Consider the following 24866-nt stretch of genomic DNA (forward strand, 5'->3'; position numbering starts at 1 on the left):
TTTTTTATACACTAATACTTTATTTTTTCAATAAATACATTTTAAACATCTAAAAACTTTATAAAACAAAAAATCATATTTATTTTTTCAATTATAGCAGAATAGATAGATCATAATTTAACATGTAATCACAGGTTTCATGCACACATAATAGATAAAACTTGACCTTGTGACGTACATAAAGCACAATGAGCGATTGTGTGATACGGATTTCAGGTCATCTGTAACGCAATGATCTGCACTGACAAATGATTAAATATTGTCTTTTGTTCCATTTACTTCCTTAGTTGATCATTGGAACGGATATATTGTGCAATTACATTTATTGTGAGGGCACCTGCTCTCATTATTTAGGCAGCCATTAAAATATCTAAAACTAACGCACATCTTTCCTGCGCATGTGATATTATTTTGCCAGTCAACATTACCGGGCAGTATCAAAAATATTTACCGCTCAGGTAAAGGAAATAAAATATAAAGAAATATAAGTGAGATATAATATAAAATTTCATATCAAATTCCCCCGATGGTTTGCAAAGGATAACATTCAATATAAGGTATGTAATTTGTTTAAGTTCTTAAAACTCGTGAGTATGACCTTTCTGTAAAGATTACATTGTAAATTGATTATTACAAATGTTTTAGTTCAAGATGAACTAAAATACTGTTAACTGATATGTAGAAACTAAGAGAATTAGTTAAAACGACATAATAATTATTGGTATCAAAAGGGAATTCACATTTTAATTTACTTCCTCCTATAATGCCGGAAAGTTTATAGAAGACGGGCAGACTGCAATATATATGTAAACTATATATTGTAAATCATGCGAAGCAATGGTCAAGCAAATAATGGTCAATACATTAATAACAATATTCTGTCAACAGCAATACAAAGTCATATAAAGTTATATAAATTCATAAGACACTAATGGTTCAATAATGGTGACGTGATGAAATGGTAGAACAAGTGATATTACGTACCTGCAGTATATATGTAAACTATATATTGTGAATGAAGCTTATCAAACAATGGTCAAACGAATAATGACAGAGTTTTATCTCTCTCTACGCTTGACCGTGTATAGGTTCTGTTATTGGTTGAACTTGCATGCAGATATGGGTAAAAATGAAATGCTATTGTTAGAGGTATGCATTCCAACGGTCACGTGACTCCCATTGATCAAGTTTGTGTGTACTCTAGTTTGTGAGTAATACCTATCGGTCAGAAGTATATATCGTACTCTCATAGTAGTGCACACGTCTAGTCATAATTATACTACTATTGGTGCGTGTTTCATTGAACAATCAAAGTGAATTTAAAGGCAAAATGACCTTTTGATAGTTCGTCTGTTTATCTCTCCTCCACTGTCTGAATTTGTCACGTTACACATTCTCCTCAATATTACCTCCATTAGGGGAGAGTGTTCAGGTAACACAACCAATGGAAACTCTCGAACTCGTTCTTCTCTCTATCGGGGAGCGAGGGAATAATTAATAAAACTGAACGGAGCCATCCCTGTAGAATAGCACAAGCATTCACTCTTTTTCATATTTTCATTTTATATTATTAAATCCGACACATTTACGGGGAGAAGGGCTTCGTGGAGTTTGGTTCTATATTGTTTTAATAATTCACCAGCCGTTGCATATTATCTATTTATCGTTCCTCACGGGGGAGAATCCGTTTTTATGTAAATAATGTATGTATCATTTTAAAATACTATCTAAAAGTTTAACAGTGGCATTGAAAAGGATCGTTTTCAATTTAATAACTAGTACAGTCTTTGTTTATGCCAACATCTAATTACCAACCAGAAACGGTTTTAGTGTATCTTTTAAATTCACCCTGGAGGACCAACCAATTTCTATTTTACCTCTCTGGTTAATAAATCCTTGGCAAGCCTAACTCATATTGTAACACCATAGGATGGAGTCTTATGCTGGGATTGGTTGCATTCTCCATCCTGGTATGCCTGGTTACACAGCGACACTAACTTTATTGTCAATAAAATATTAACCATCATGCCTCAATAAACCTGGGGCGGCCACTGTGGTTGGTTTACACGGGGCCTCTTAGATTCACTGTGCTACATATCAGCACCTTATTAAAATCCAAATTCAGTTAAGCACCGCTGTACCAACCACATGGGTAGCTCCAGGTTCAAAAGGTCATAAAAAAAACAAAAACAAAACATCAACAATGGGACACTTTTATATATTTCCATAACATACATCTATTTTTTTCTTTTGAATGTCGCTGTTGTATAACAATAAATTTTAAAAGAAATCATCAATTAAAAAAATATTATTATAAAATCCAGGCAAACGCACTGAGGCATAGTCCTCAGTGCAAACCAGCACATACCGCCACTATCATTGATAGTGGAGGTTTAGGAAATTAGCTGGTAAGAAATCCGTCATTTTAAAAATTTCAATTCAGCTAGTTAATATAATGCCAATGTTACGTTGTATCTAAAGCTATATATGAAACATTATTTCTGATAGATTATTTTATTATTTAGACCTCTTCTTTATATAAATGTAGGCTCAGCCTAAAATGTTTGTACAGTAATAATCTTACTAGTATAATTTCTATTTATGTATTTGAAGTGTACGACTTTATTATGTATGTGATAGAATCTTAAGACATTATTTTAATATTGAATTTCTTACCGTAGATTTTTACTTGTTGTGTAGAATTTAACTTGTATATTTAGTCCATAGCATCCACGCTTCGATCAAAGAAGCAGAAAAAATGTTTTTAAAATATGTAGCTTTATTGTAAAACGTAGCGTGCTCGCCGAATGGGTTTAACCCGATTGCGAGGGTAAATAAGCTCACCACCCCTAAAGGTATACACTCCTTTAATTAGTAATCTACGTTCTGGCTACAATAATCTAATGCATAAATGAATGTTTTGCAAGTTTAATTGTAGGTGGGACAAATGATAATATGAAACTTAGTAATAGATCTAAAGTTTATTTCAATGATTACAATAAACGTATTTTCAATAAAGCATTTCAATAATGACACTGCGACACTTAAGCTTTGTAAACTCAAACTTATCTCTAAAATACTCAAATTGTTTTATTTAAAATGAAGAATAATATTAGGTATATCCTTCTGTTTTCGTTCCGAATAATATTGATATTGACCAAAAGAAAATTACATTACAGTTCATCGAATCAGCACTTAAGCGGTGCCTTCCTTTTTCCAAATCATGATTGTTTTTCGTATTCGAATTGTAATTGAAATTGTTATGATTAATCTCGGGAAAAATCGCAGTGATTGATTTAGCTAGGGGACACAATTGCCCTTTGTCTGGAGGATGGGTAAATTTGCCATCTTGGGTATTTCATGTCATATATATATATTATAGATTTTTAAAAAGCGAAAACTGAAATGACTGTGACTAAAATTGTTTAAAATGTTTTCTACTTGTTTTAATTACTTGGCAAACTGTTCCTATCATTTCAATGTTTGTTTGATATATGTTGTTATATTTTGTTAGGTCATTTGGGCTTTCGCTGAGCCTCATTTTCGTTTCAAACTGCAGCGCTCTATTTTTAAATGCATTTCATTAAAAGGTTTTGCACTCTTGTTTCAACTCATAATTTTATGATCAGTTATTTTTTAAACGAAATCATCGAACATTGTTCCGTTATTTGGCTTGGCATTATAGGTTTCATTGTATTATAACGACCTTTTAACACTATTTTATTATTATTTTGTTTTAAGAATTAAACAAAAAAAGAACAGTTACGGTTTAAATGATATCCGACGTTATTACAATATAGGTTTTGGAGGACACATACATTGTGTACATACTGCCAAGCTTATACAACTTGGTATGGCATACCTTTATAAAGTAAATATAGCTTCATCTGTTTGATATGTTTGATGTACTTTTCAACTCTTTCAAGTATTCATTGTGCAAGTGCCATAAATGCATCTAAAACACCCAAAAGGAATTTATTTCGACGTGTGAATTTAATCCTCCGGGGTAAATTTACCCTAGAGGAAACTTTTAGGCATATCAACGAAATATAAGTCCATTTACTAATCTCACATAAAAAGGATGTGCTGAATACATTGCATAATTGCAATTTCACATTTAATGATTTATCTTCCATTTAGTGTTCTACAGAATAATTATTTTAGTGTATCCTGAAAGAACGAAGCAGTTACCACATTGTGAGAAAAGAAGTCATCAGTATTTGGTGACACAAAGGATAAAATAGACCCCACCTCTGATTCGAATTAAATCATTCATTTATCTCCGAGTCAATTAATTGTAAATGATGATTTTTTATTGGATTTTAAAGAAACGGCAAAACACGGTCAAGGTTTTACATTGTATACAATGTAAATGAAGAACAATCCTGTAGTAGACATTGTATACAGTGTTTATCTGTCTTTATTTCGGTACGTTCATGGATATTTATTAGATAAAAATAGGTCGTTTAATAGCATGTATAATGCTTGTTTTGTATACTAGTATAAAGACATGCATCGATTAGAATTATGAAATACATCACATCTAAGACATTTTTGATAATGAGGAAATATATTTCATAACAAATTTCGAAAGAGGGTCGAACACAATGGGTAAACACAGCCGCCGGTGCACGTTAAGTGAGTCTACGTAGGGTTAAAGCTGCACTCTCACAGATATACCGTTTTGACAATTCTAAAAGAGCAAATGTTTGCGTAACTATCTGCAAACCAATGATTAAAGAGGATTGCTTACAAAAGATCAGATCGCAGAGTTTCATATTTCCGTACAAACATTAATGCATTATGGCTTAAACCGTTACTAAACCGGTTTAAGGAAAATGCATAAAATTTTAGATTTTGAACTTAAATATAAACATCTGTGATCTCTTTTTGTCAGCAGTCTCATATCACTGGTTGCAATGCATTTTCACATAAATTGGCTCGTTCAAAGACAAAAAAGTCAAAACGTTTAATCTGTGAAAGTGCAGCTTTAAGTGTGGTTTTCTGATTCTGCAACCAAAGATGAAGGTAAATTAAAAACAAAACAAAAATATGTTCAGACCAAATTCAACTGGGTAAACGCCAAAGACATAGAACACAAAAACAAACAAATCACAAACAAGAAACATGGAACAACAGCACAAAATTCCACAAACAGCACAGTACATACATACTTTATATATAAAACTAGATATGTTTGTCAAGAATTGTAAGATTTGTTAGGTCATGTTTACAGGCATTGGAACATCAATAGATTTTACCTCGTCGAATTTCATTTACAAGTTTGGTTAAAAGGATTTCGGGATTGTTTGTGCCAAATATGCGAACAATAAATACACTTCCGCTGACCTGGTTTTTTTATGACTCGTGATTGTCAGCTTAGTTTTAAAATTGTTTGTATTGTCTGTATTAACCAGGGCAGAGCCTCTAGCGTTGACATAATTTGATAGCACATTCCTATCGGATACATGAATAATCAAGTGTAAGGTGTAAACATCTATATTTAACAACTAGAATACGATATGATGTTATCTAATCAGCTTCTTTCATCAATGATCCGAAATAAGAGACATTTTGAAAAGTAAGATCAACAGTACACATATATTGATATAGAAACATTAGCCTTTCCGTGAAGTACTCAATTATATGTATATATAAACACAGGGTCATATATAGATAATTATGACTCATTTCTACTTTTTTCAGTAAAACATGACGGAACCGATCACACCAAAGGACATTGAAACTGCTGCCATCATGGAAAATGAATATAAGGTATGGTAGTAGCATGTACGTGAAGTTAGTAGCTAAGCGGCCTAGTGGTCTAGCGGCGTGAAGTTAGCGGCCTAATAAATTAGCGGCTTTGCTTAGTGACGCTACTTCATGCCATCTTCATTGCAAAGATCCAAGATGTTTCCTATGTCATTACATATCTTTGAATTTATACATTTTATATATGAATAAAAACTGACCGCATTAAAAAGATGCATGTAAGCAAAACTAATAAGCGTTTGTCCTTAGTTAATGAAATATTTAAGCAATTTATTATCTTATCGTTTGACCTCTCATTTTGCCGATGTTATCACTCGAGTATTACGATATTATTAAGTTCAAATTTATCAAGTTCAACTGTAATGAAAGTTGGATGTCGGTGTAAATAACACAGTATAAGATATAAAAATGATGACCGTTGTGAATTCCTAATATAAAAATAACAAAACTGTCAGTTTGAATACGTTTGAAGAGCTTTGATAACATCAGGTTGTCTCGAAAAGCCTTTCGTCAATTAAAGCATAAGTATTGAGAATTCCGTTGCGGATATCTTGTGAATGGAATGTGTGTTTCATATTCTGCTTTTCCATAAAAATTGTGAGATTATCAGGCGTGAAGGGTGTACCGTCAGTAGAGTGTGGCGTAAACCCCCGAAACTTGGTCTTTTATGACAAGTTTTACAGTTTTTAACTAAATCGATACCTTTGGCTATTAATGTCCACCTAACTGTCAAACTAGCTAGGGTCTTAAATTTAGTAATTCCTAGGTGGCCTGTATGCAATTGTTGTGAAAATGAATGTTATTGTTCTGATAAAATATTCTGCACGTGTACAACACCAATCCTTTTACAACCGAATAGTCATTTCTTGCTTTAGTACGACTTTTTCCGGTAGGAGTGACCTTTCAGTCCCGGATGTTTTATCCTTTACAGGACTTGATTCCAACCTCTTTATTGCCCCTAATTGTTTTTACCCTAGACGACATTGTCATCCATAATGACCTCAGCACTTGAAAAGCGAAGTTTTCTGTAGATGTCTTTGACACATTTCTTGAGCTAACATGATCACAAATGGAGCGTGTTTGAACGCATGTCGACCAATCGCGTAATTAATGACTTTAATCGCGAGCTATTGTCATCGGGCGGTAACTAAACGAACACATTCGCTGCTATCATTTTTAAGAACTGTCGTGTTCAGGAGTTCCGGTGAAACATCGTCAAAAATTGCAATCATATTGCTCTCGCGTTTTAAGGATTTGATAAGCTCATTTAGACCGACACATATACTGATATATTCAGTCGGCCTTACGACTGGCATAATCGGTGCAGCTTTCGTTAAATTCTTTATGATATGGTCAGCATGTGGTGAATTTTCAGACATCAGCTTATCCAGTCGATTGTGCTCTAACATGTCCCTTTACTTGCTCGCTCTTTCACGTCATTGAGACAGGTTTTGCCAAGGTTAGATCGCCTTCTAACTGCATTTTCTCTAAAAAAAACTCTGTCGATAATTCCGATCACTTTTTCATCACGAATTTGTTCTGATTTTATGGCAGCGATGAATTCGCCTCTCTGAGCGAACTGGTAAAGCCGTTTGATGAAAGATTCGACCGATTTGCCTCCCTTTTGTCGAGAGTTGAATTGAGCTTTTCATGAAAAAATGTTTTTCGGTGTTTTTCGGTGTATATTTTCATTTTTCATTTAATGCGCTGCCGAAAGTCCTAAACTGTTCTCTTTTTCTTTGCTAAATTTTGTAGATCAATAACGTATGATTATGTTCGCCTATTGACTCAATTTTAAACTATCGTTTTAAGGCCGCATTGAAATTATCTTGTACTAACCTAACACTGAAACCTTATATATTTACACCTCAACTTCCATTCCTTAATTGAACTGCCTTTCGGCAATTGCGTTCATCAATATCTTCGGATATGTTCGGATCGCAATTCATCGCATAACAATATTCATGGAAACTATTGACCTTGTTATTGTTTGTATTGTGTCAGCAGGTCCCGTAAAATTTAAATCATCATTTTGTGCTAAGTTATTATATTTTAAACGTTTTGTTGCCAAAAGTGTTTCAAATTTACGCTTAAAAGTGATTTCAAGTGGTTGATCTTTTCCCACGTTATTGTGAGGTCATTTGAAATAAATGTTTCCAGTAACAGTCGGGTCGTCCTATTTACAGAATGGGTAAGAAAGGATTAATGAAAGGTAATCCGAAAGGAAATGAAGCATTTTTGTAACGTTTCTTGAATAATATATTGAACTAATGGTGTAAATATATAAGGAATGAATTACGGGGTTGATGTCTTTATCGGGGATATGAACGCAATTGGGTTGGTCAAAGTACGCATGGAGTCCTTCGGACCAGACCAATTGCGTTCATACCCCGATAATGACATCAACCCCGCAATTCATTCCTTAAATATTTACACCTCAAATTCCATTCCATAGATTTTGTAGATCTGTAACGTATGCTTATGTTCGCCTATTGACTTGATTTTAAACTATAGTTGTAAAGCCGCATTGAAATTATCTCGTAATAAAGAAAAACTTTCATTATTTAAATGAACTGCCTTTCGGCAATTGCGTTCATCAATCGATGAACGAAACATCTTCGGATGTTTGTATTGTGTCAGCAGGTCCCGTAAAATTTAAATCAACATTTTAGAAATTGTACATTATGTCGAAGTGAATTAAAACAATAACATTTTTCGGAAAACCAATTGCATAATTCCGTTCATTGCTAATGACGTTAGAACACCAATTGGCATTTGATATGTGTTCCTTTCCATGGAAAGAGCTCAATATCTATCAAAACGACATTAAGACCATGCAATAACAGTTTTTGCACACATTTACGACTCTTATACCTCGTTACAATGTATATCACGAAAGCGGCAGTTGCTATGTTGACGCCCGGGCATCTCAATTACAAAGTCGACCGAGAAATTGTTTGCAAACTGCCACTGTCTTCAATTTTGAAAGTACATGTAAACATACTGTGGACAACATTTCACCATAAGCGATATGTAAGCACTTCTTTTCTCTGAATTTAGTGAATACATTGTTCGTTTGATGAATGAGGAGCTTTCAATATGAAAGACAGATTTTCGCATTTTATCAAGAACTCTTTTTATTTCCAGATTCAAGCGATGCTCTATAAAACAGATCAGACAGTAACTGACTCGGGACATGACTGTCCAAACATAAGCACGAATGTGGATCAAGAAGATATAGATTTGGAAGCCGTTTGCGAATCGAGAATGGTATGTCGATATGTAATATCGATATATACGTTTGTGGTGATATTTCGTCATTCGAGATCGATACGTTTTTAAAAAAGCAGCATCTTATTACTATTAAACACACAGAAGCTTAAATTCTAAATCGCTAAAAGGGTCCAGCATGGGTGTTACAAATTTTCAAAGGACCCCCTTGTTTAATAGTGCCAAAATGCAAATGTGATCTATTTATTTTTTCAAATGATCAACTCTATGCAAACTCTAATGTGTTGCTTCCTTTTGATAACTGATGTTTAAATCATAACTGCATTATTTGATTGAACAGTATGAAAATTTGCGGATTCTTTTGTAAACTTGAGTCAACTCAGCACAGCAAACCACTTAGCAATGAGCAGAACTTGCAAAAGATTGTACCTGTTATATTTATCATTTTTTTAAGTTTTGAAAAAAGAATTTCCATTCTTGCTTTTGCTTTAAAAAACTTCAGGTCATCGAGTACACTAATATTTTATATTTATCTTTTGTATATTTCATAATGCAAGATTTCACCTTCACAAGACGAGACACTCGCATCACCTAACAGTTGCAAAGAAACAGTTCCTGGCTACAAATACAGCGTTGTGCCCATTCCACCAAACGATGTAAGCTAGTTTTTAACGTATTTATACAGTATGCTTAACGCCTGTACATTGGAATATGATTTAATTCAGTGTTCATAGACGTTCCATACATACTATTATTTTGAAGAAGAACACTTTTGAGTGATAAACCTTTAACTACTTACTAAATAATGCAACCGTGTATTTAATAGCAGACAGCGCATCAATATTAAATGATTGGTGAATGCTAAAAGATTTACTGCGGTTTACTAAAGTCTCATTAGGTAGAAATACAGAGTGTTATGCTAATTTCTTTCAAATTAACCTCGGTATCCTTCATAAGGACCATTGTTTTCGGTATTTATTCAGCCTTTTGGGAATATTAAAAGAAGATCATTAATTGTGGTAAATCATATTCGGGAGTAAGATTGTATCTTTAATTTGAATGTTTACTATAAGGCCATATATTTGTAGAACCTTACTTTACCCAATATATTACAGCGATATTATTATTCCCTGTTGTATATTTCATAATGTAAGACTTCATCTTCGAAAGGCGAGACAATTACATCATCTATCAGTTGCAATGAAGCAGTTTCTGATTACAACAACGACGCTGTGTCCTTTCCATCAAGCGATGTAAGCCAGTTTTAAACTTATGTTTACAGTATTCTTAATGCCTTTAAATTTGAGTAGACATTATTTCAGTTTAAGGAACTGCCGTGCCTACCTTCGCATTCAAGAAGAACGTCGGGTTATCTGAAAAACCTTACTTTAGCCAATAACTTATGTATACAGTTTGTTTAATTGCGGTTAATCATAGAAGAAGAAAAAGCTCAGTTTAACAAGGACGTCCGTGCCTACTTTTACTCTTAATATGAACTTATACTTAATGTTATCTAAAAATATAACCTTTGTTTACCATATTTATTTCGGAGATATTACTATTATCTGTTGTATTTTTCATATTTTAAGACTCTATATTCGAAAGACGAGACACTCGTATCGCCTGATAGTTGCAATGAAGTGGTTTCCGATAATCAAATTAACGATGTGCCCTTTCCACCAAGCAATGTAAGTCAGTTTTTAAACTTATGTATTCAGCATGCTTAACGACTGTCACATGGATTATAATTTATTAAAATGTTAAAAGAGCTTATGTGCCTACATTTGGTTTTAAGAAGAACGTCGAGTCACCTTAAACCTTGCTTAAGCCAATAACTTATGTAAACAGTATGCTAATGTTAATTTGCGGTTAATCGCAGCTGAAAAAAGTTCATTTTTTACAAAAACTTCCGTGCCTTCTTTTACTTTGAAAATGAACTTAAGGCCATATATTTGTAGGCCCTTACTTTACCCAATACATTACAGATTTTATTATTCCCTGTTGTATATTTCATAATTTAAGACTTCATCGACGAGAGACGAGACACTCGCATCACCTATCAGTTGCAATGAAGCAGTTTCTGATAACAAAAATAACGGCGTGCCCCTTCCACCAAGCGATGTAAGTCAGTTTTTTTCGTTTATGTATTTTGCACGCTTAACGAATGTCAATTGGAATAGAATTCATTAAAATTTTAATAGAACCTCTGTGCCTTCCTTTGCTTTGAAGAGAAACGTTGAGTCTTAAGGCCATATATTTGTAGGACCTTACTTTACCCAATACATAACAGCGATATTATTATTCCCTGTTGTATATTTCATAAAGTAAGACTTCATCTTCGAAAGGCGAGACAATTACATCATTTATCAGTTGCAATGAAGCAGTTTCTGATTACAACAACGACGCTGTGTCCTTTCCACCGAGCGATATAAGCCAGTTTTAAACTTATGTTTACAGTATTCTTAATGCCTTTAAATTTGAGTAGACATTATTTCAGTTGAAAGAAACTTCCATGCCTACCTTTGCATTCAAAAAGAATGTCGGGTTATCTAAAGCCCTTACTTTAGCCAATAACGTATGTACACAGTATGTTTAATTGCGGTTAATCATAGAAGAAGAAAAAGCTCAGGTTTACAAGGACGTCCGTGCCTACTTTTACTCTTAATAGAACTTATACTTAATGTTATCTAAAAATATAACCTTTGTTTACCATATTTATTTCGGAGATATTACTATTATCTGTTGTATTTTTCATATTTTAAGACTCAATATTCGAAAGACGAGACACTCGTATCGCCTAATAGTTGCAATGAAGTGGTTTCCGATAATCAAATTAACGATGTGCCCTTTCCACCAAGCAATGTAAGTCAGTTTTTAAACTTATGTATTCAGTATGCTTAACGACTGTCACATGGATTATAATTTATTAAAATGTTAAAAGAGCTTATGTGCCTACATTTGGTTTTAAGAAGAACGTCGAGTCACCTTAAACCTTGCTTAAGCCAATAACTTATGTAAACAGTATGCTAATGTTAATTTGCGGTTAATCGCAGCTGAAAAAAGTTCATTTTTTACGAAAACTTCCGTGCCTTCTTTTACTTTGAAAATGAACTTAAGGCCATATATTTGTAGGCCCTTACTTTACCCAATACATTACAGATTTTATTATTCCCTGTTGTATATTTCATAATTTAAGACTTCATCGACGAGAGACGAGACACTCGCATCACCTATCAGTTGCAATGAAGCAGTTTCTGATAACAAAAATAACGGCGTGCCCTTTCCACCAAGCGATGTAAGTCAGTTCTTTCGTTTATGTATTTTGCACGCTTAACGAATGTCAATTGGAATAGAATTCATTAAAATTTTAATAGAACCTCTGTGCCTTCCTTTGCTTTGACGAAGAACGTCGAGTCATCTAAAACATTACTTTAGCCAATAACTGATGTATACAGCATGCTAATTGACGGTTAATCTGAAAAGAAAAAGCTCAGTTTTACAAAAACGTCCGTGCCTACTTTTACTTTGAATTTACATAAAACCTAAACGTAAGGTTATCTATTTGTTAAACTTCACTTAGCCCAATTAATTACGGAGATATTACTATTATTTGTTGTATATTTCATAATGAAAGACTTCATCTTCGGAAGTAGAGGTTCTCGCTTTACCTTTTGGCTGCAACAAAACTTTTCCAGTATGTAGGAAGGAAGGTTTGGCCAATCCTAAAAACGCTGTTAGTCAATTGTTTGTTTTTAAACTTATGTATACAGCATACTAAAGGACGGTCAATTGGAGTGGAAAATAATGATGACTCATTTCTTGGAGTGTTTAACATTTATCAACTTCAATCTATTTAAGACGATATTCTATCTCGTTTCACAAAAAAACAGCCAAATAAAATGCAAGATACTATGCGTGTTTCACATTGTAAGGGAACACCTTTTAACACTCAAGTTTCTAACATATTTTAATAGTTTGCATGAATAACAATATAACATTTGCTTTGTTCAGTTAACGATCGAAATATATTTCGACAACTGAGAATCTAAAGTTAAAGTTCACGAGCTTGTAAATATTCGTTGCATTATCCAGGGGAAAAAATCTTTTCAGCCGGTTGTGTTAATAGGTGGGCGGATGGATCCAATATAAACATGACATTGCCTAATAATAGCCTGTAGATAATCTGCTAAATAAGCTGCTTAAAGAACAAGGGCAACTTCGACGATGACCCCGAAAGCCAAACATTTATCGTTGAGCTTTTTAAAGTCACCCAACAGACACTTAAAAAAATACACAAGATCACAAGGCAATAAAATCAAAATACATGTACATACATATTCAATATTTTAGAAGTTGTCATTATAAGAGTCCAAGTATATACACATACAACAGAAGAAATCCTAGATTTACATATACACATGGAAAACATGGTCTCACGTTTATGTGTTAATACGACCCAATATTATAATGTTTTCAAAAGCATGTTTTATTTGAGAAAATGTAAATAAGACGTGAGTTTGTTTAGCGCCTTTATTGCACCGTATCAGCACTATGACTTATAGTTACGTGCCTTTAACTAAATCCGATACACAATTGATATAAAATGCACGTCTGGTATAAGGAAAAATATTAACAATGCTTAATACAAGAAATATTAACAAGTATGCCTCTTCTTCGACGGAAAGGGGGATATACTCTATTTGTCATTATTATTTTTCTTCTTATAGTTATTTTCTTCTTCGTCAACCAAATTCTGTCGGGAGCATCACACAAACATTGCTGAACAATTGATTGATCTTGGAATATGAATGGATACCGATGTGAGCTTGTGCACCTTACATGAGCTAAAACTATGGGTCACTTCTTTGCATAGTAATCTCACCTTGTTTATTTTTAAAATTCTCATTTCAATTATTTCCCCTTGTATTTCCATAACGTACTTTGTTCTGGCTACTACTAAAAACTGTATTCAGTCACTTGCTCAAAAACTCCTTTAAGGAATTCGAATATTGATTGAAAATTGAAACAGTTTTTTTTTGGAATTACTAATGTTAAACTATTTTACCCCTACTTTTATTCTTTTTTCTACCGAGCTCTAGGAGGAACCAGTTTCGCTATTTTTATTCTACCTAATATTCTTTTCTTCTTAAAGCCATTTTTGTCCGGAGCAGAATTCAAAAAACTAGTTGAAAAAAACTACTTAAAACTTGGAACATAGATATCAGGTCACATTGTGACAATTTATTTCTTCATCTTTTTCATTTTTTATACTTTGTCCAAGCACTTGCTCAAAAACTATTTGAAGCAATGTTTTTAACATTTGTATATGTTATTCTTCAACTTCTTATTCTTCTCATCTCAATTTTGTTTTCAAACAGTTTTGTCCAAATCTATTTCATCCTCCTTTTTAATATCATATCTTTTCAACACGGCTACCGTTAAAGGGAAGACATCAGTTTCCGAAGGCAGCGCTTTACAAAACAGCAGTTATAGTTATGATATATGATTGTAGTATAGTGAAAAGAAGACAAACATTTAGTAATTACTTAGTTCAGAGGTGAACATACACTTAACTTAAGAAACACACAACGTACGAATCAAACACGCAAACACCATACAAAACAAAACAGACATATTACACATGGATCAACAATTGGTTTGGATTAAGGGGTCATGGGGATCAAATGCAAGGAAATATGACTAAAATAGAAATTGTGTTTGTTTAATCACTTGAGCTTATAAAATCATACACGCTACGATAGTTTGAATATAGCAAGACCCTGTCACGATGTGCATGTAAGACTGCGTTTATATAAATGAAATAAAGATTGAGGCCGCTTTTACATTAATTGGAATATAAATTATATTTTAGGAGACTATTAAGTACTAGACTAAATCATGAAGCATTTCTACTTTTGAGGGTGTTTAACAGTCTGCCTACTGTCACTCGTCCGATATACACTCTCTGTGAGAGATTCTGCGTTGACACTGTATCAGCCAATGACGTGGTATTCTAAATAAGTAAGATGACTGAATGTTATAGAAATTACTTCATATTAATATCTAACCATTACATAGTCAATAGGTTGCTAAATCAATTCTTTAAGCTATAACTAGCGTATTGTTTTGTGTTCTTTTTGCTCAAAAATGCCAACTACAAATGGTTGGCAGTTATTAAACATGATGCATAGATATCAATTTGGATTGGAAAGAAGAATGTGAAGGTCGTTGCTTGTACACCGATCTTATATTTTATGATTGCTAAAGGCATAGTTTCGTCGCATTGCTGTGTTTTTAGTTAAAAGGTTGTGTTTTTTTACAATATGTTGCATTTGTATTTATTTATAAAAAAAATAAATAATTTTCAGTTTACAAAACTCAAGGGAAACGACACAAATATAAGATCAACTCAAAATAAGGAGACATCTGATACTTATCTAGATACTGAAACGCCGCTTATTTTAACAGTACATCAAGTTGTGCTCATATATTTCCAGGTAAACCGAAATACAAAACATATTCTTTTTCATTGTCCGGGACCCGTAATAAATTTTGACCAATGACTGGTCCATTTATATAAGTATACTAAGACTGTTCAGTGTAATCTTTTGCCTTTGGGATATTGAATTAAAAAAAAACCTGGAATATTTGTACTCCAGTTAATTTTACATATTATATTTGTTTTATAGTTTTAAACCTTAAATCAATTTCCTGAAAGTATAACTGAGCATATTCAGTTCACCTTGATTTAAACAGTTAGATTCTGACTGATCCCTAACGAAGTCATTTGGTATTTTTTACAGATGCGGATTGAAGCATGTGCTATTGTATTGATAATGAAGAACCTGTGCAACAAAGTTATTTCATTGCTTTGTCACGTTACTTTTCCTCATCAAGAAGAGAAAACCAATATCGTAACAAGACAGCAGATGTTTAAAGTATCGGATGAAGATGATAGAATCACCAAGCATTCAAATTGGACAAACCTATTTCGGCCGTTACTACCTTTGAACGAGTCACATAAAATCAAGTCTAGTGTCTATCCTATTCTATTCACCGAGGAAGACCTCCCTCATGACGTAAATCAAAATGTCATTGAACAGACAGGCCGATTGATTGAACCAGAAAACATCCATTGTACCTTTGAGACAATTCCTTTTCCAGTCAGTAGTTCAGGTAAATAGAATATTGCACAAGTTCAAATGGATGACATAATGCTTATGTTTAACAAAAGTTCGACAGTAAATAACATAATTTGTCGTATGGGAATTAAAAACTACAGTCTACATACATTGGTTTATAAATGGTGTTCTTAGTTAAAATGATAGAAAACAGTTCATTTGCTTCGTTTTTAATAGGTTCCTTAACGCATGCGTGTCCATTACCAGCTCTTGAAAACGCAGGTATGTTTGATCAAAAGTCAAATTTTAAACATGTGTATATTTTAATTTTATCAATTGAATGTCATTTCCAATTCAATAATATTTATTTATATTTCTTTAAATAGTTTAATTGGTGGTTGTGCGTTTTAAATGTTTTACATGTTAAAATACTTGTTTATATATTTTTAGAAACCAAATCAATGCTCTCACATATTCGTTAACATCCCATCTAACATTGTTTACCCTATATCCATGCCACTTAATGGACGATGTCGGGTCAAAATTTAAGTAAATAGGTCAAATGTTGAAATATCAAATGCTTATTCTCTAGAAATAACGTTGCACTTCTTGATCAGAATGTTAGTGTTTATGATATCAAGTTCAAGAATTACTTGTTCGGTTTTCAGGAACATATCGAAGAGCTGAAAATTATACCGATGAAGAGACTGATGGCGCTGGTGGACCAACTCTTGTTCCGGAGGCATATGGAGGTAAATATGAGACAAACAATTCAAATATTTATATAGCTTAAACCAATGTCAATCTTATGAAGGTTCAAAATGGTTCTTACATCAGATTTGATATGGCTCGGATGCTTTGCCTTTAAAAAATATATTTATAAATAAAAAACGGGAAAACCAGACCGCACCCAAATTGAAAAAGCATTTCTTCCAATGAAAAAGCAATAATAGTAAGTCATCTTTTACATGTTTAGGTACATTGAACCAACATTATCAAGCTGCTCGGAGAAACAACGGAAACGATCACAGAATACTTTGCATGATGTGCCAACGATTTGTGCGGAAAGTAGTATTTCTTCCATGCGGACATCTACTGTATTGCAGGCAGTGTGATCCACAAATCAAAAATTGTGGTCAATGCAGGAGTTTAATCATTCAGAAAGTGTTCATTCAAGATTAAAGCGCGGGCATGTAGCCATTGTGAGCGTCACTGGTATGCCGTCTATTGTCGTCCATTTATTTTATTAGCATCTCCTCTTGAAAACCTTGGCTGCCTTTTAGAAAGTAGGCATCAAACATTCTTGCATTGACTGTTTTAGTTTTGCTCAAATGAGCTTGTCTGATATCAGAATGCATATGGACAATCTCACATAAGAACATACGGCATGATATTGTAAGCTCAACAATTATGTTAAATGTCAGCGAAAGTAAGAGATAAAAAATGATTGCATTATCACATTTTACACTGTTGCGTTTACGGCCAAGGTATTCGTGTAAAAAAAATCACAATAAAGCGATATTTATAAAAATTATGGCACCTCCCAACTTAGATTTTAATGTTCGAATACTGCATCAGCTAAATGTCGCCTTCAAAGTTTGTAAGAATCTGGCCAATCAGATATTGCCCATCGCATATTTTACACGGGCTTACTCATGGCATGTATAATTAGTTCATCAATTGAATGATTCTGAAACCTTCGTCTACCTGTTTATATATCCCCTGGTCGACTATAACTTTGGACTTAGCTTGCTTTGATGCCATTACTCGATGCTGTACAGGTTTTTAGACGGAATTACTCTCGTTAATGGATCATCAATCTTAAACAATAAGTGCAGGTGTGCTGTGATCATACTGTTTTAAAAATGTTCAAAAGTCAGCAGCAGCCAGTTTTTTTAATTGAAATAGTGTCCACAGATAACTTCTGAGATACGTTGATTTTAAGCTTATATTTACAAATGCCGATTAAATGTATATCTATCATTGTTAAAAACACATGTCTTGAATGGACTCAAGTTTTCTATAAAATAATTCTTCTATGACAAAATAAGTTCAAATCAATAAGAGTGTTGTAACTAAGATATTGACAGCTGGGACACTTCAGCAAATGTTGATATTTGCTCAAATATCGTCTTTGAATACTACATTTTTGTATACTTTTACGTACGGGGCTAAGCGATTCGTTGTAGCATGACATTATCATATGATGTAATCAATATATTTTAAATGGTCAAAATTTCTATCTACTGCTGAATAAGTCTGTGTGGCCTTGTGTTTACGGCGCCAGTCTTCTATGTTTAATTAATAATAAAAAGGTGCTGTCAGATGCTCTTCCGGGTAAACCAATCTCTGGCCACAAATCTGGCTGCAATATATTTTAGTTATTGCCCTTTGTTAATTTAAATACTACTTTTTGTCCAGAGCATAACTCTTAAACTCCCTCGGGTTTTGGTTCAAACCTTTTATACAGATACATCTCATTCAGACGACGTGCAGCGCACTAAAACCATAACTCTGACCGAGGATGTTTTTACTTATTGCCCTTTGCTTATTTTCATACTTTACCCATGGCGAAGTTGATATTGTTGTTGATTTGGCGGAGGTTATAACAGTTTATAACTGCTCTTGTTACTTTGATGTAGTTAACAATATGCTTGACCTTCTACAGATACAGCTTTCTTAATTTCCTATCTGAGATTGTTTTGCTTACATACGTCTTCATTATAATTGTTTCATTTGATAGGTTGTAAAAGTAAGCTGATTTATGTTCCATTGTTTGTAATGCTATATACTGGACTATCACATAAGTTAAATGCTGACATACGTATTAGTTATAATTGTTTCATTTGATACGTTGTAAAAGTTTGCTAAAATGGGTTCCATTGTTTGTAATGGTATATACGTGAGTATCAGACATGTTAAATGCTTACATACGTATGAGTTATAATTGTTTTATTTGATAGGTTGTAAATGTTTGCAGATTTTTGTTCTATTGTTTTTATGCTGTATAATGGAGTGTCACATGTGTTAATATGTGCTCTACAAGCTTTAGTAGTATGAATGTATGCGATCTGATGTCGTAAGTGTTTAATGGTATATTTATCAGGATATGGCATATATAAAGTGTGAAATAATAAAATCTTTTATTTGTTTTAAACATATATATGTATTATTAATTGTTGTGTAATTGATCATAAGGCGTTTCCAAAGCTGTTTAATCTTCAGGTACAAATTATATTGTATCGTTTAAATAGACACACTTTACTGCAGAAATAATACAATCAATGATATATGGCATTAATTTAAACAGCCTAAATATAACTTATTATTTGAACCGGCATGGAAACATTCCGGGTAAAAAAAAATTAACGTCAATCACACGCACTGTTTGTCTCCTTATATGTAATTTTACATGGTATAGTTCGTTTCTTCCTGAGCACGTGTATGCCTTACAGCCAATAGAAATAATTGTTAAACGTATACTAAGATTATTTGTTTGATTCCGTCACGTCGGTCCGCCCATCTGTCCGTCTGTACGTCCTCCGGTCCGTCAGGGTTTTGTAAGGTTAAAAGTATTCGCATTTGTTTAAGGATAAAAGGCCGAAAACTGTTCGTTATGTTGGAGGAGACACGCAGTGTTTTCGCTGACAAAATGGAGAGTTTAATGTGATTCACTAACTTAAAACAAAGAGGTCCAAATCACGAATTTATTAGCGCTATTGTCATCTTATTGGACAATCTCAAGACCATTAAAAATACTAATCATGTCAATCCCTTACGCAAATCAAAATAAGTTTTATGCATAAAATTCGTATGAACTTGGTTATTTTTTTAAATAATCATCTTTAAATTTAAACATCGATGGTTATATTACAATTGCAAAATGTGATACCATTGTACATTATTCGCTAAACGTGGATACTTTGATATTGTTGTTTTTTAATCTTTAAGGAATAGATAACATTGTTTTCCTCCTCCCTATCGGTTGCGCAAACCTCAATCATACCTTCAGTTGTTTCAACCTAAAAATTGGAATCTATTTCATTCTCATAATTATTTATTTAATCTACATGATAATTGGTTTTAAAAGTATTTTACACAATAGCATTTACAAGATAAACAAATATTTAACACACGTCTTGATATGATACCACAGTTTCAACTGACTGTCCATACCACTATTTAAACTGACTGTCCATACTACTATTTCAACTGACTGTCCATACCACTTTTTAAACAGACTGTCCATACCACTTTTTAAACAGACTGTCCATACCACTTTTTAAACAGACTGTCAATACCACTTTTTAAACAGACTGTCCATACCACTATTTAAATTGACTGTCCATTCTACTATTTAAACAGACTGTCAATACCACTATTTAAACAGACTGTCCATTCTACTATTTAAACAGACTGTCCATACCACTATTTAACTGACTGTCCATACCACTATTTAAACTGACTGTCCATACTACTATTTAAACAGACTGTCCATACCACTTTTTAAACAGACTGTCCATACCACTTTTTAAACAGACTGTCAATACCACTTTTTAAACAGACTGTCCATACCACTATTTAAATTGACTGTCCATTCTACTATTTAAACAGACTGTCAATACCACTTTTAAAACAGACTGTCCATACCACTATTTAAATAGACTGTCCATACCACTATTTAACTGACTGTCCATTCCACTTTTTAAATTGACTGTCCATACCACTTTTTAAACAGACTGTCAATACCGCTTTTTAAACAGACTGTCCATACCACTATTAAAATTGACCGTCCATTCTACTATTTAAACAGACTGTCCATACCACTATTTAAACTGACTGTCCATTCTACTATTTAAATTGTCTGTCCATTCTACTATTTAAACAGACTGTCAATACCACTATTTAAACAGACTGTCCAAACCACTATTTAAATTGACTGTCCATTATACTATTTAAACAGACTGTCCATACCACTTTTTAAATTGACTGTCCATTCTACTTTTTAAACAGACTGTCCATACCACTATATAAATTGACTGTCCTAATACTATTTAAATTGACTGTCCATACCACTTCTTAAACAGACTGTCCATACCTTTATTTAAACAGACTGTCCATACCACTTTTTAAATTGACTGTCCATTCTACTATTTAAACAGACTGTCTATGCCACTTTTTAAATTGACTGTCCATTCTACTATTTAAACCGACTGTCTATACCACTTTTTAAACAGACTGTCCATACCACTTTTTAAACAGACTGTCCATATCACTTTTTAAACAGACTGTCCATACCACTTTTTAAATTTACTGTCTATACCACTTTTTAAACAGACTGTCCATACCACTATTTAAACTGACTGTCCATACCACTATTTAAATTGACTGTCCATTCTACTATTTAAACAGACTGTCCATACCACTATTTAAATTGACTGTCCATTCTACTATTTAAACAGACTGTCCATACCACTTTTTAAATTGACTGTCCATACCACTTTTTAAACAGACTGTCCATACCACTATTTAAACAGACTGTCCATACCACTTTTTAAATTGACTGTCCATTCTACTTTTTAAACAGACTGTCTATACCACTATTTAAACAGACTGTCCATTCTACTATTTAAACCGACTGTCCATACCACTTTTTAAACAGACTGTCTATACCACTATTTAAACAGACTGCCCATTCTACTTTTTAAACAGACTGTCTATACCACTATTTAAACAGACTGTCCATTCCACTTTTTAAACCGACTGTCCATGCCTCTTTTTAAACAGACTGTCCATACTTTTATTTAAACAGACTGCCCATACCACTTTTTAAATTGACTGTCCATTCTACTTTTTAAACAGACTGTCTATACCACTATTTAAACAGACTGTCCATACCACTTTTTAAATTGACTGTCTATACCAATATTTAAACTGACTATCCATACCACTTTTTAAATTGACTTTCCATTCTACTATTTAAACAGACTGTCCATACCAATTTTTAAACATACTGTCTATACCACTATTTAAACAGACTGTCCATACCACTTTTTAAATTGACTTTCCATTCTACTTTTTAAACAGACTGTCCATACCACTATTTAAACAGACTGTCTATACCATTATTTAAACAGACTGTCCATACCACTTTTTAAATTGACTGTCCATTCTACTATTTAAACAGACTGTCCATACCACTTTTTAAATTGACTGTCCATTCTACTATTTAAACAGACTGTCCACACCACATTTTAAACTGACAGTCTATTCTTCAAACATTGGACGGGTAGCAAAAATAAAGTACGGAACTCACAGGATTACGTCACAAACATGTTTTATGGTCGAATGTGACCGCATAAGCATTGGGATATGTCGCGCTGATTTAGACCTATGTCCCGAACCTCATCATCATCATCATCATCATCATCACCATCACCATCATCATCAGCAGCAGCAGCAATAGCAGCAGCAGCAGCATCAAAAACAACAACATCATCATCATCATCATCGCCACAACAACCAACACAACCACCACCATAATAATAATAATCATCATCGTCATCGTTATACTACCTTTGTTTTAGAGCTTATTGAAAAAGAAACCTGGGATACACATTGTATATTTTCTCATGTTGTTTTCAAGTTTGTATTTATTTATCTCCATCAATCCCAACCAGCTGTATATATTTGTATTTTCATTGTTTTATTTCAAATGTAATATATATCATATATATTTTAATCGGACACGTTTAAGTGCTTTGAAAGGTCTATTACATTCATTACCAACTAAAACAATACTATACAAACAGTATAATCATCTTTGTTACTACTTTTAAAATGGTGTAAATATATGGTTGTTCATCACTGTGTGTTTCATTTTATTTTGGATTTATTAATATCATCTCCGAGTTTTGTATAGTTCATACTGAAGGAGTTTTTATTTTTGTAAAATGATCTCTAACTTTTTAACGCACAAATGACGTTTGCAGGTCACATTAATATCATGTTGTTTTCATGTTTTATTTTCTGAAAATATCCCCATCATCTTCATCATACTTTACTTATTCATGAATTGATTGAAAAGAATTTTTGGATTCACATCTTAAGTTATATAATTGCTCATGTTGTTTTCATGTTTGTTTATCTCCATCAATCCCACGCTTGTGTATGTATTGTTCGTTTGTAAAAAGCGCTTTTGTATTGTTTAGTTTCCATTGTAATATTAATGTTCATGTAGTGTCTATCACCAAATATATCAAATAGATCTGTAATCGGATAGTTTTGCAAGGTGTGCAACAACTACTACACTACACATTTACTATACAGTAACGATGAGCCAAAATGAACTTTCTATTCTGTTCATTTACAAAATTAAGAAAATTATCATTTTTTCAATACGTATGTAAAAAAATACAGAAACAAGCTCAGTAGCCATATGTTTAATCATAAACATAAACATCAACTCTGTAATATTTTGTTTTGTTTTGTATTTTATTCTAGACTAAGATTTCTTATAAGTGTATATTTAAAGAATGGAATTAGTCTCCAAAATAAAATCACCATTTTTTTGTATTTGAGTACATGTGTATTAATGACTTATTATCTCAAGGCTCTGAATCTGTTTTTATGTCTCCCCCATTCATGGGGAGACATATTGTTTTTGCCCTGTCCGTCAGTCAGTCCATCAGTCCGTCAGTCAGTCACTACGTCACACTTCGTTTTCGCTTAATAACTATAGAACGCTTAGAACCATGAACTTTACACTCTGTATGCTAGTTGGTCTTGACTAGTAGATGACCCCTATTGATTTTGGGATCACTAGGTCAAAGGTCAAGGTCACCATGACCTTGAGGTGAAAAAACGGTTTCCGCTCAAAAACTTAAGATCCTTTGGGTCCAGGAACTTTATACTTGGTATGTAAGTTGTTCACGACTAGTAGATGCCCCTTATTGATTTTGAGGTCAAAAGGTCATAGGTCAAGGTTTCCTTCAGGTAAAAAAACGATATTTTGGCGGTGACCTTAAGCTTAAAAATGGTTTCTGCTTAATCACTAAAGAACGCTTGCACCCAGGAACTTCATACTTTGTATCCTAGTTGGTCATGACTAGTAGATGACCCCTATTGATTCTGAGATTACTAGGTCAAAGGTCAAAGTCGCAGTGAACTTGAGGTGAAAAAAAAAACGGTTTCCGATCAATAATTAAATAATGCTTGCACCCAGGAACTTCATACAATGCAAACTTTTTCCAAGATTAATCAACAACACTTTTTTCTCTTCACTTTTTAATACAGGTGAATAAACCAAACTTCACTGTTGTTTCGTCTCTAGTCCAATATTACAAATTTCATGTCCATCATTTATTTTTTCTCATGTACGACCACACAATAGGGGAGACAAGCGCTTTTTTCAAAAAAACAATCTCTAGTTTATCTTAGATGTAGATATGTTTAATTAGGATTTTGTGTATATATTATTAGCCTATAATAAATATAATCACCATTCCACGTGTTGTTCATACGTATAAACTTTTGGATTTAAAACAAAACAAAAAACATTGGTGTAATGTGTGTATTTTGTCGATTATCAGTTACACTCCTGTCGTATTTTCACGAGATTTAACACAACCAGCCGCTTCAAATCTTAAGACAGAAGTCGTCGTTAATAGCCTCCCGTCGTAGGTGAAATTCTTGTGAAAATGTTTGTACTAATGTTGTACGATTTATCGAAGATAGTATTGG

At 33.2% G+C, this 24866-nt stretch overlaps 1 protein-coding gene across 4 annotated transcripts; it reads left to right on the top strand.

Moving 5' to 3' along the window:
- The first annotated feature begins 163 nt into the window (after positions 1-163).
- LOC128220489 (uncharacterized) lies at positions 164-24627 on the top strand. Of its 4 annotated transcripts, none has more exons than XM_052928906.1 (15): positions 164-557; positions 5707-5775; positions 8920-9042; positions 9561-9659; positions 10158-10256; positions 10593-10691; positions 11026-11124; positions 11767-11865; positions 12200-12298; positions 12638-12736; positions 15372-15500; positions 15807-16179; positions 16362-16406; positions 16793-16876; positions 17101-24627. In XM_052928906.1, exons 2-15 carry the CDS (start codon positions 5713-5715, stop codon positions 17304-17306), a joined length of 1716 nt encoding a protein of 571 aa, XP_052784866.1. In that variant the 5' UTR covers positions 164-557; positions 5707-5712; the 3' UTR covers positions 17307-24627. The 4 variants fall into 4 exon arrangements, with proteins under 4 accessions (XP_052784866.1, XP_052784867.1, XP_052784868.1 ...); XM_052928907.1 differs by having other exon boundaries at positions 12638-12697; XM_052928908.1 differs by lacking the exon at positions 12638-12736 and having other exon boundaries at positions 165-557.
- Positions 24628-24866: the final 239 nt, after the last annotated feature.

This window comes from Mya arenaria, chromosome 15, assembly GCF_026914265.1.
Source record: "Mya arenaria isolate MELC-2E11 chromosome 15, ASM2691426v1".
Lineage (NCBI taxonomy): Eukaryota > Metazoa > Mollusca > Bivalvia > Myida > Myidae > Mya > Mya arenaria.

Excerpts from the sequence above, each read along its gene's own strand:
- LOC128220489 (XM_052928906.1), top strand. The coding sequence starts at position 5,713 with ATGACGGAACCGATCACACCAAAGGACATTGAAACTGCTGCCATCATG. Across the intron at positions 10,692-11,025 it reads TGCCCTTTCCACCAAGCAAT|ACTTCATCGACGAGAGACGA; the intron begins GTAAGTCAGTTT and ends TCATAATTTAAG. Across the intron at positions 12,737-15,371 it reads TGGCCAATCCTAAAAACGCT|TTTACAAAACTCAAGGGAAA; the intron begins GTTAGTCAATTG and ends AATAATTTTCAG.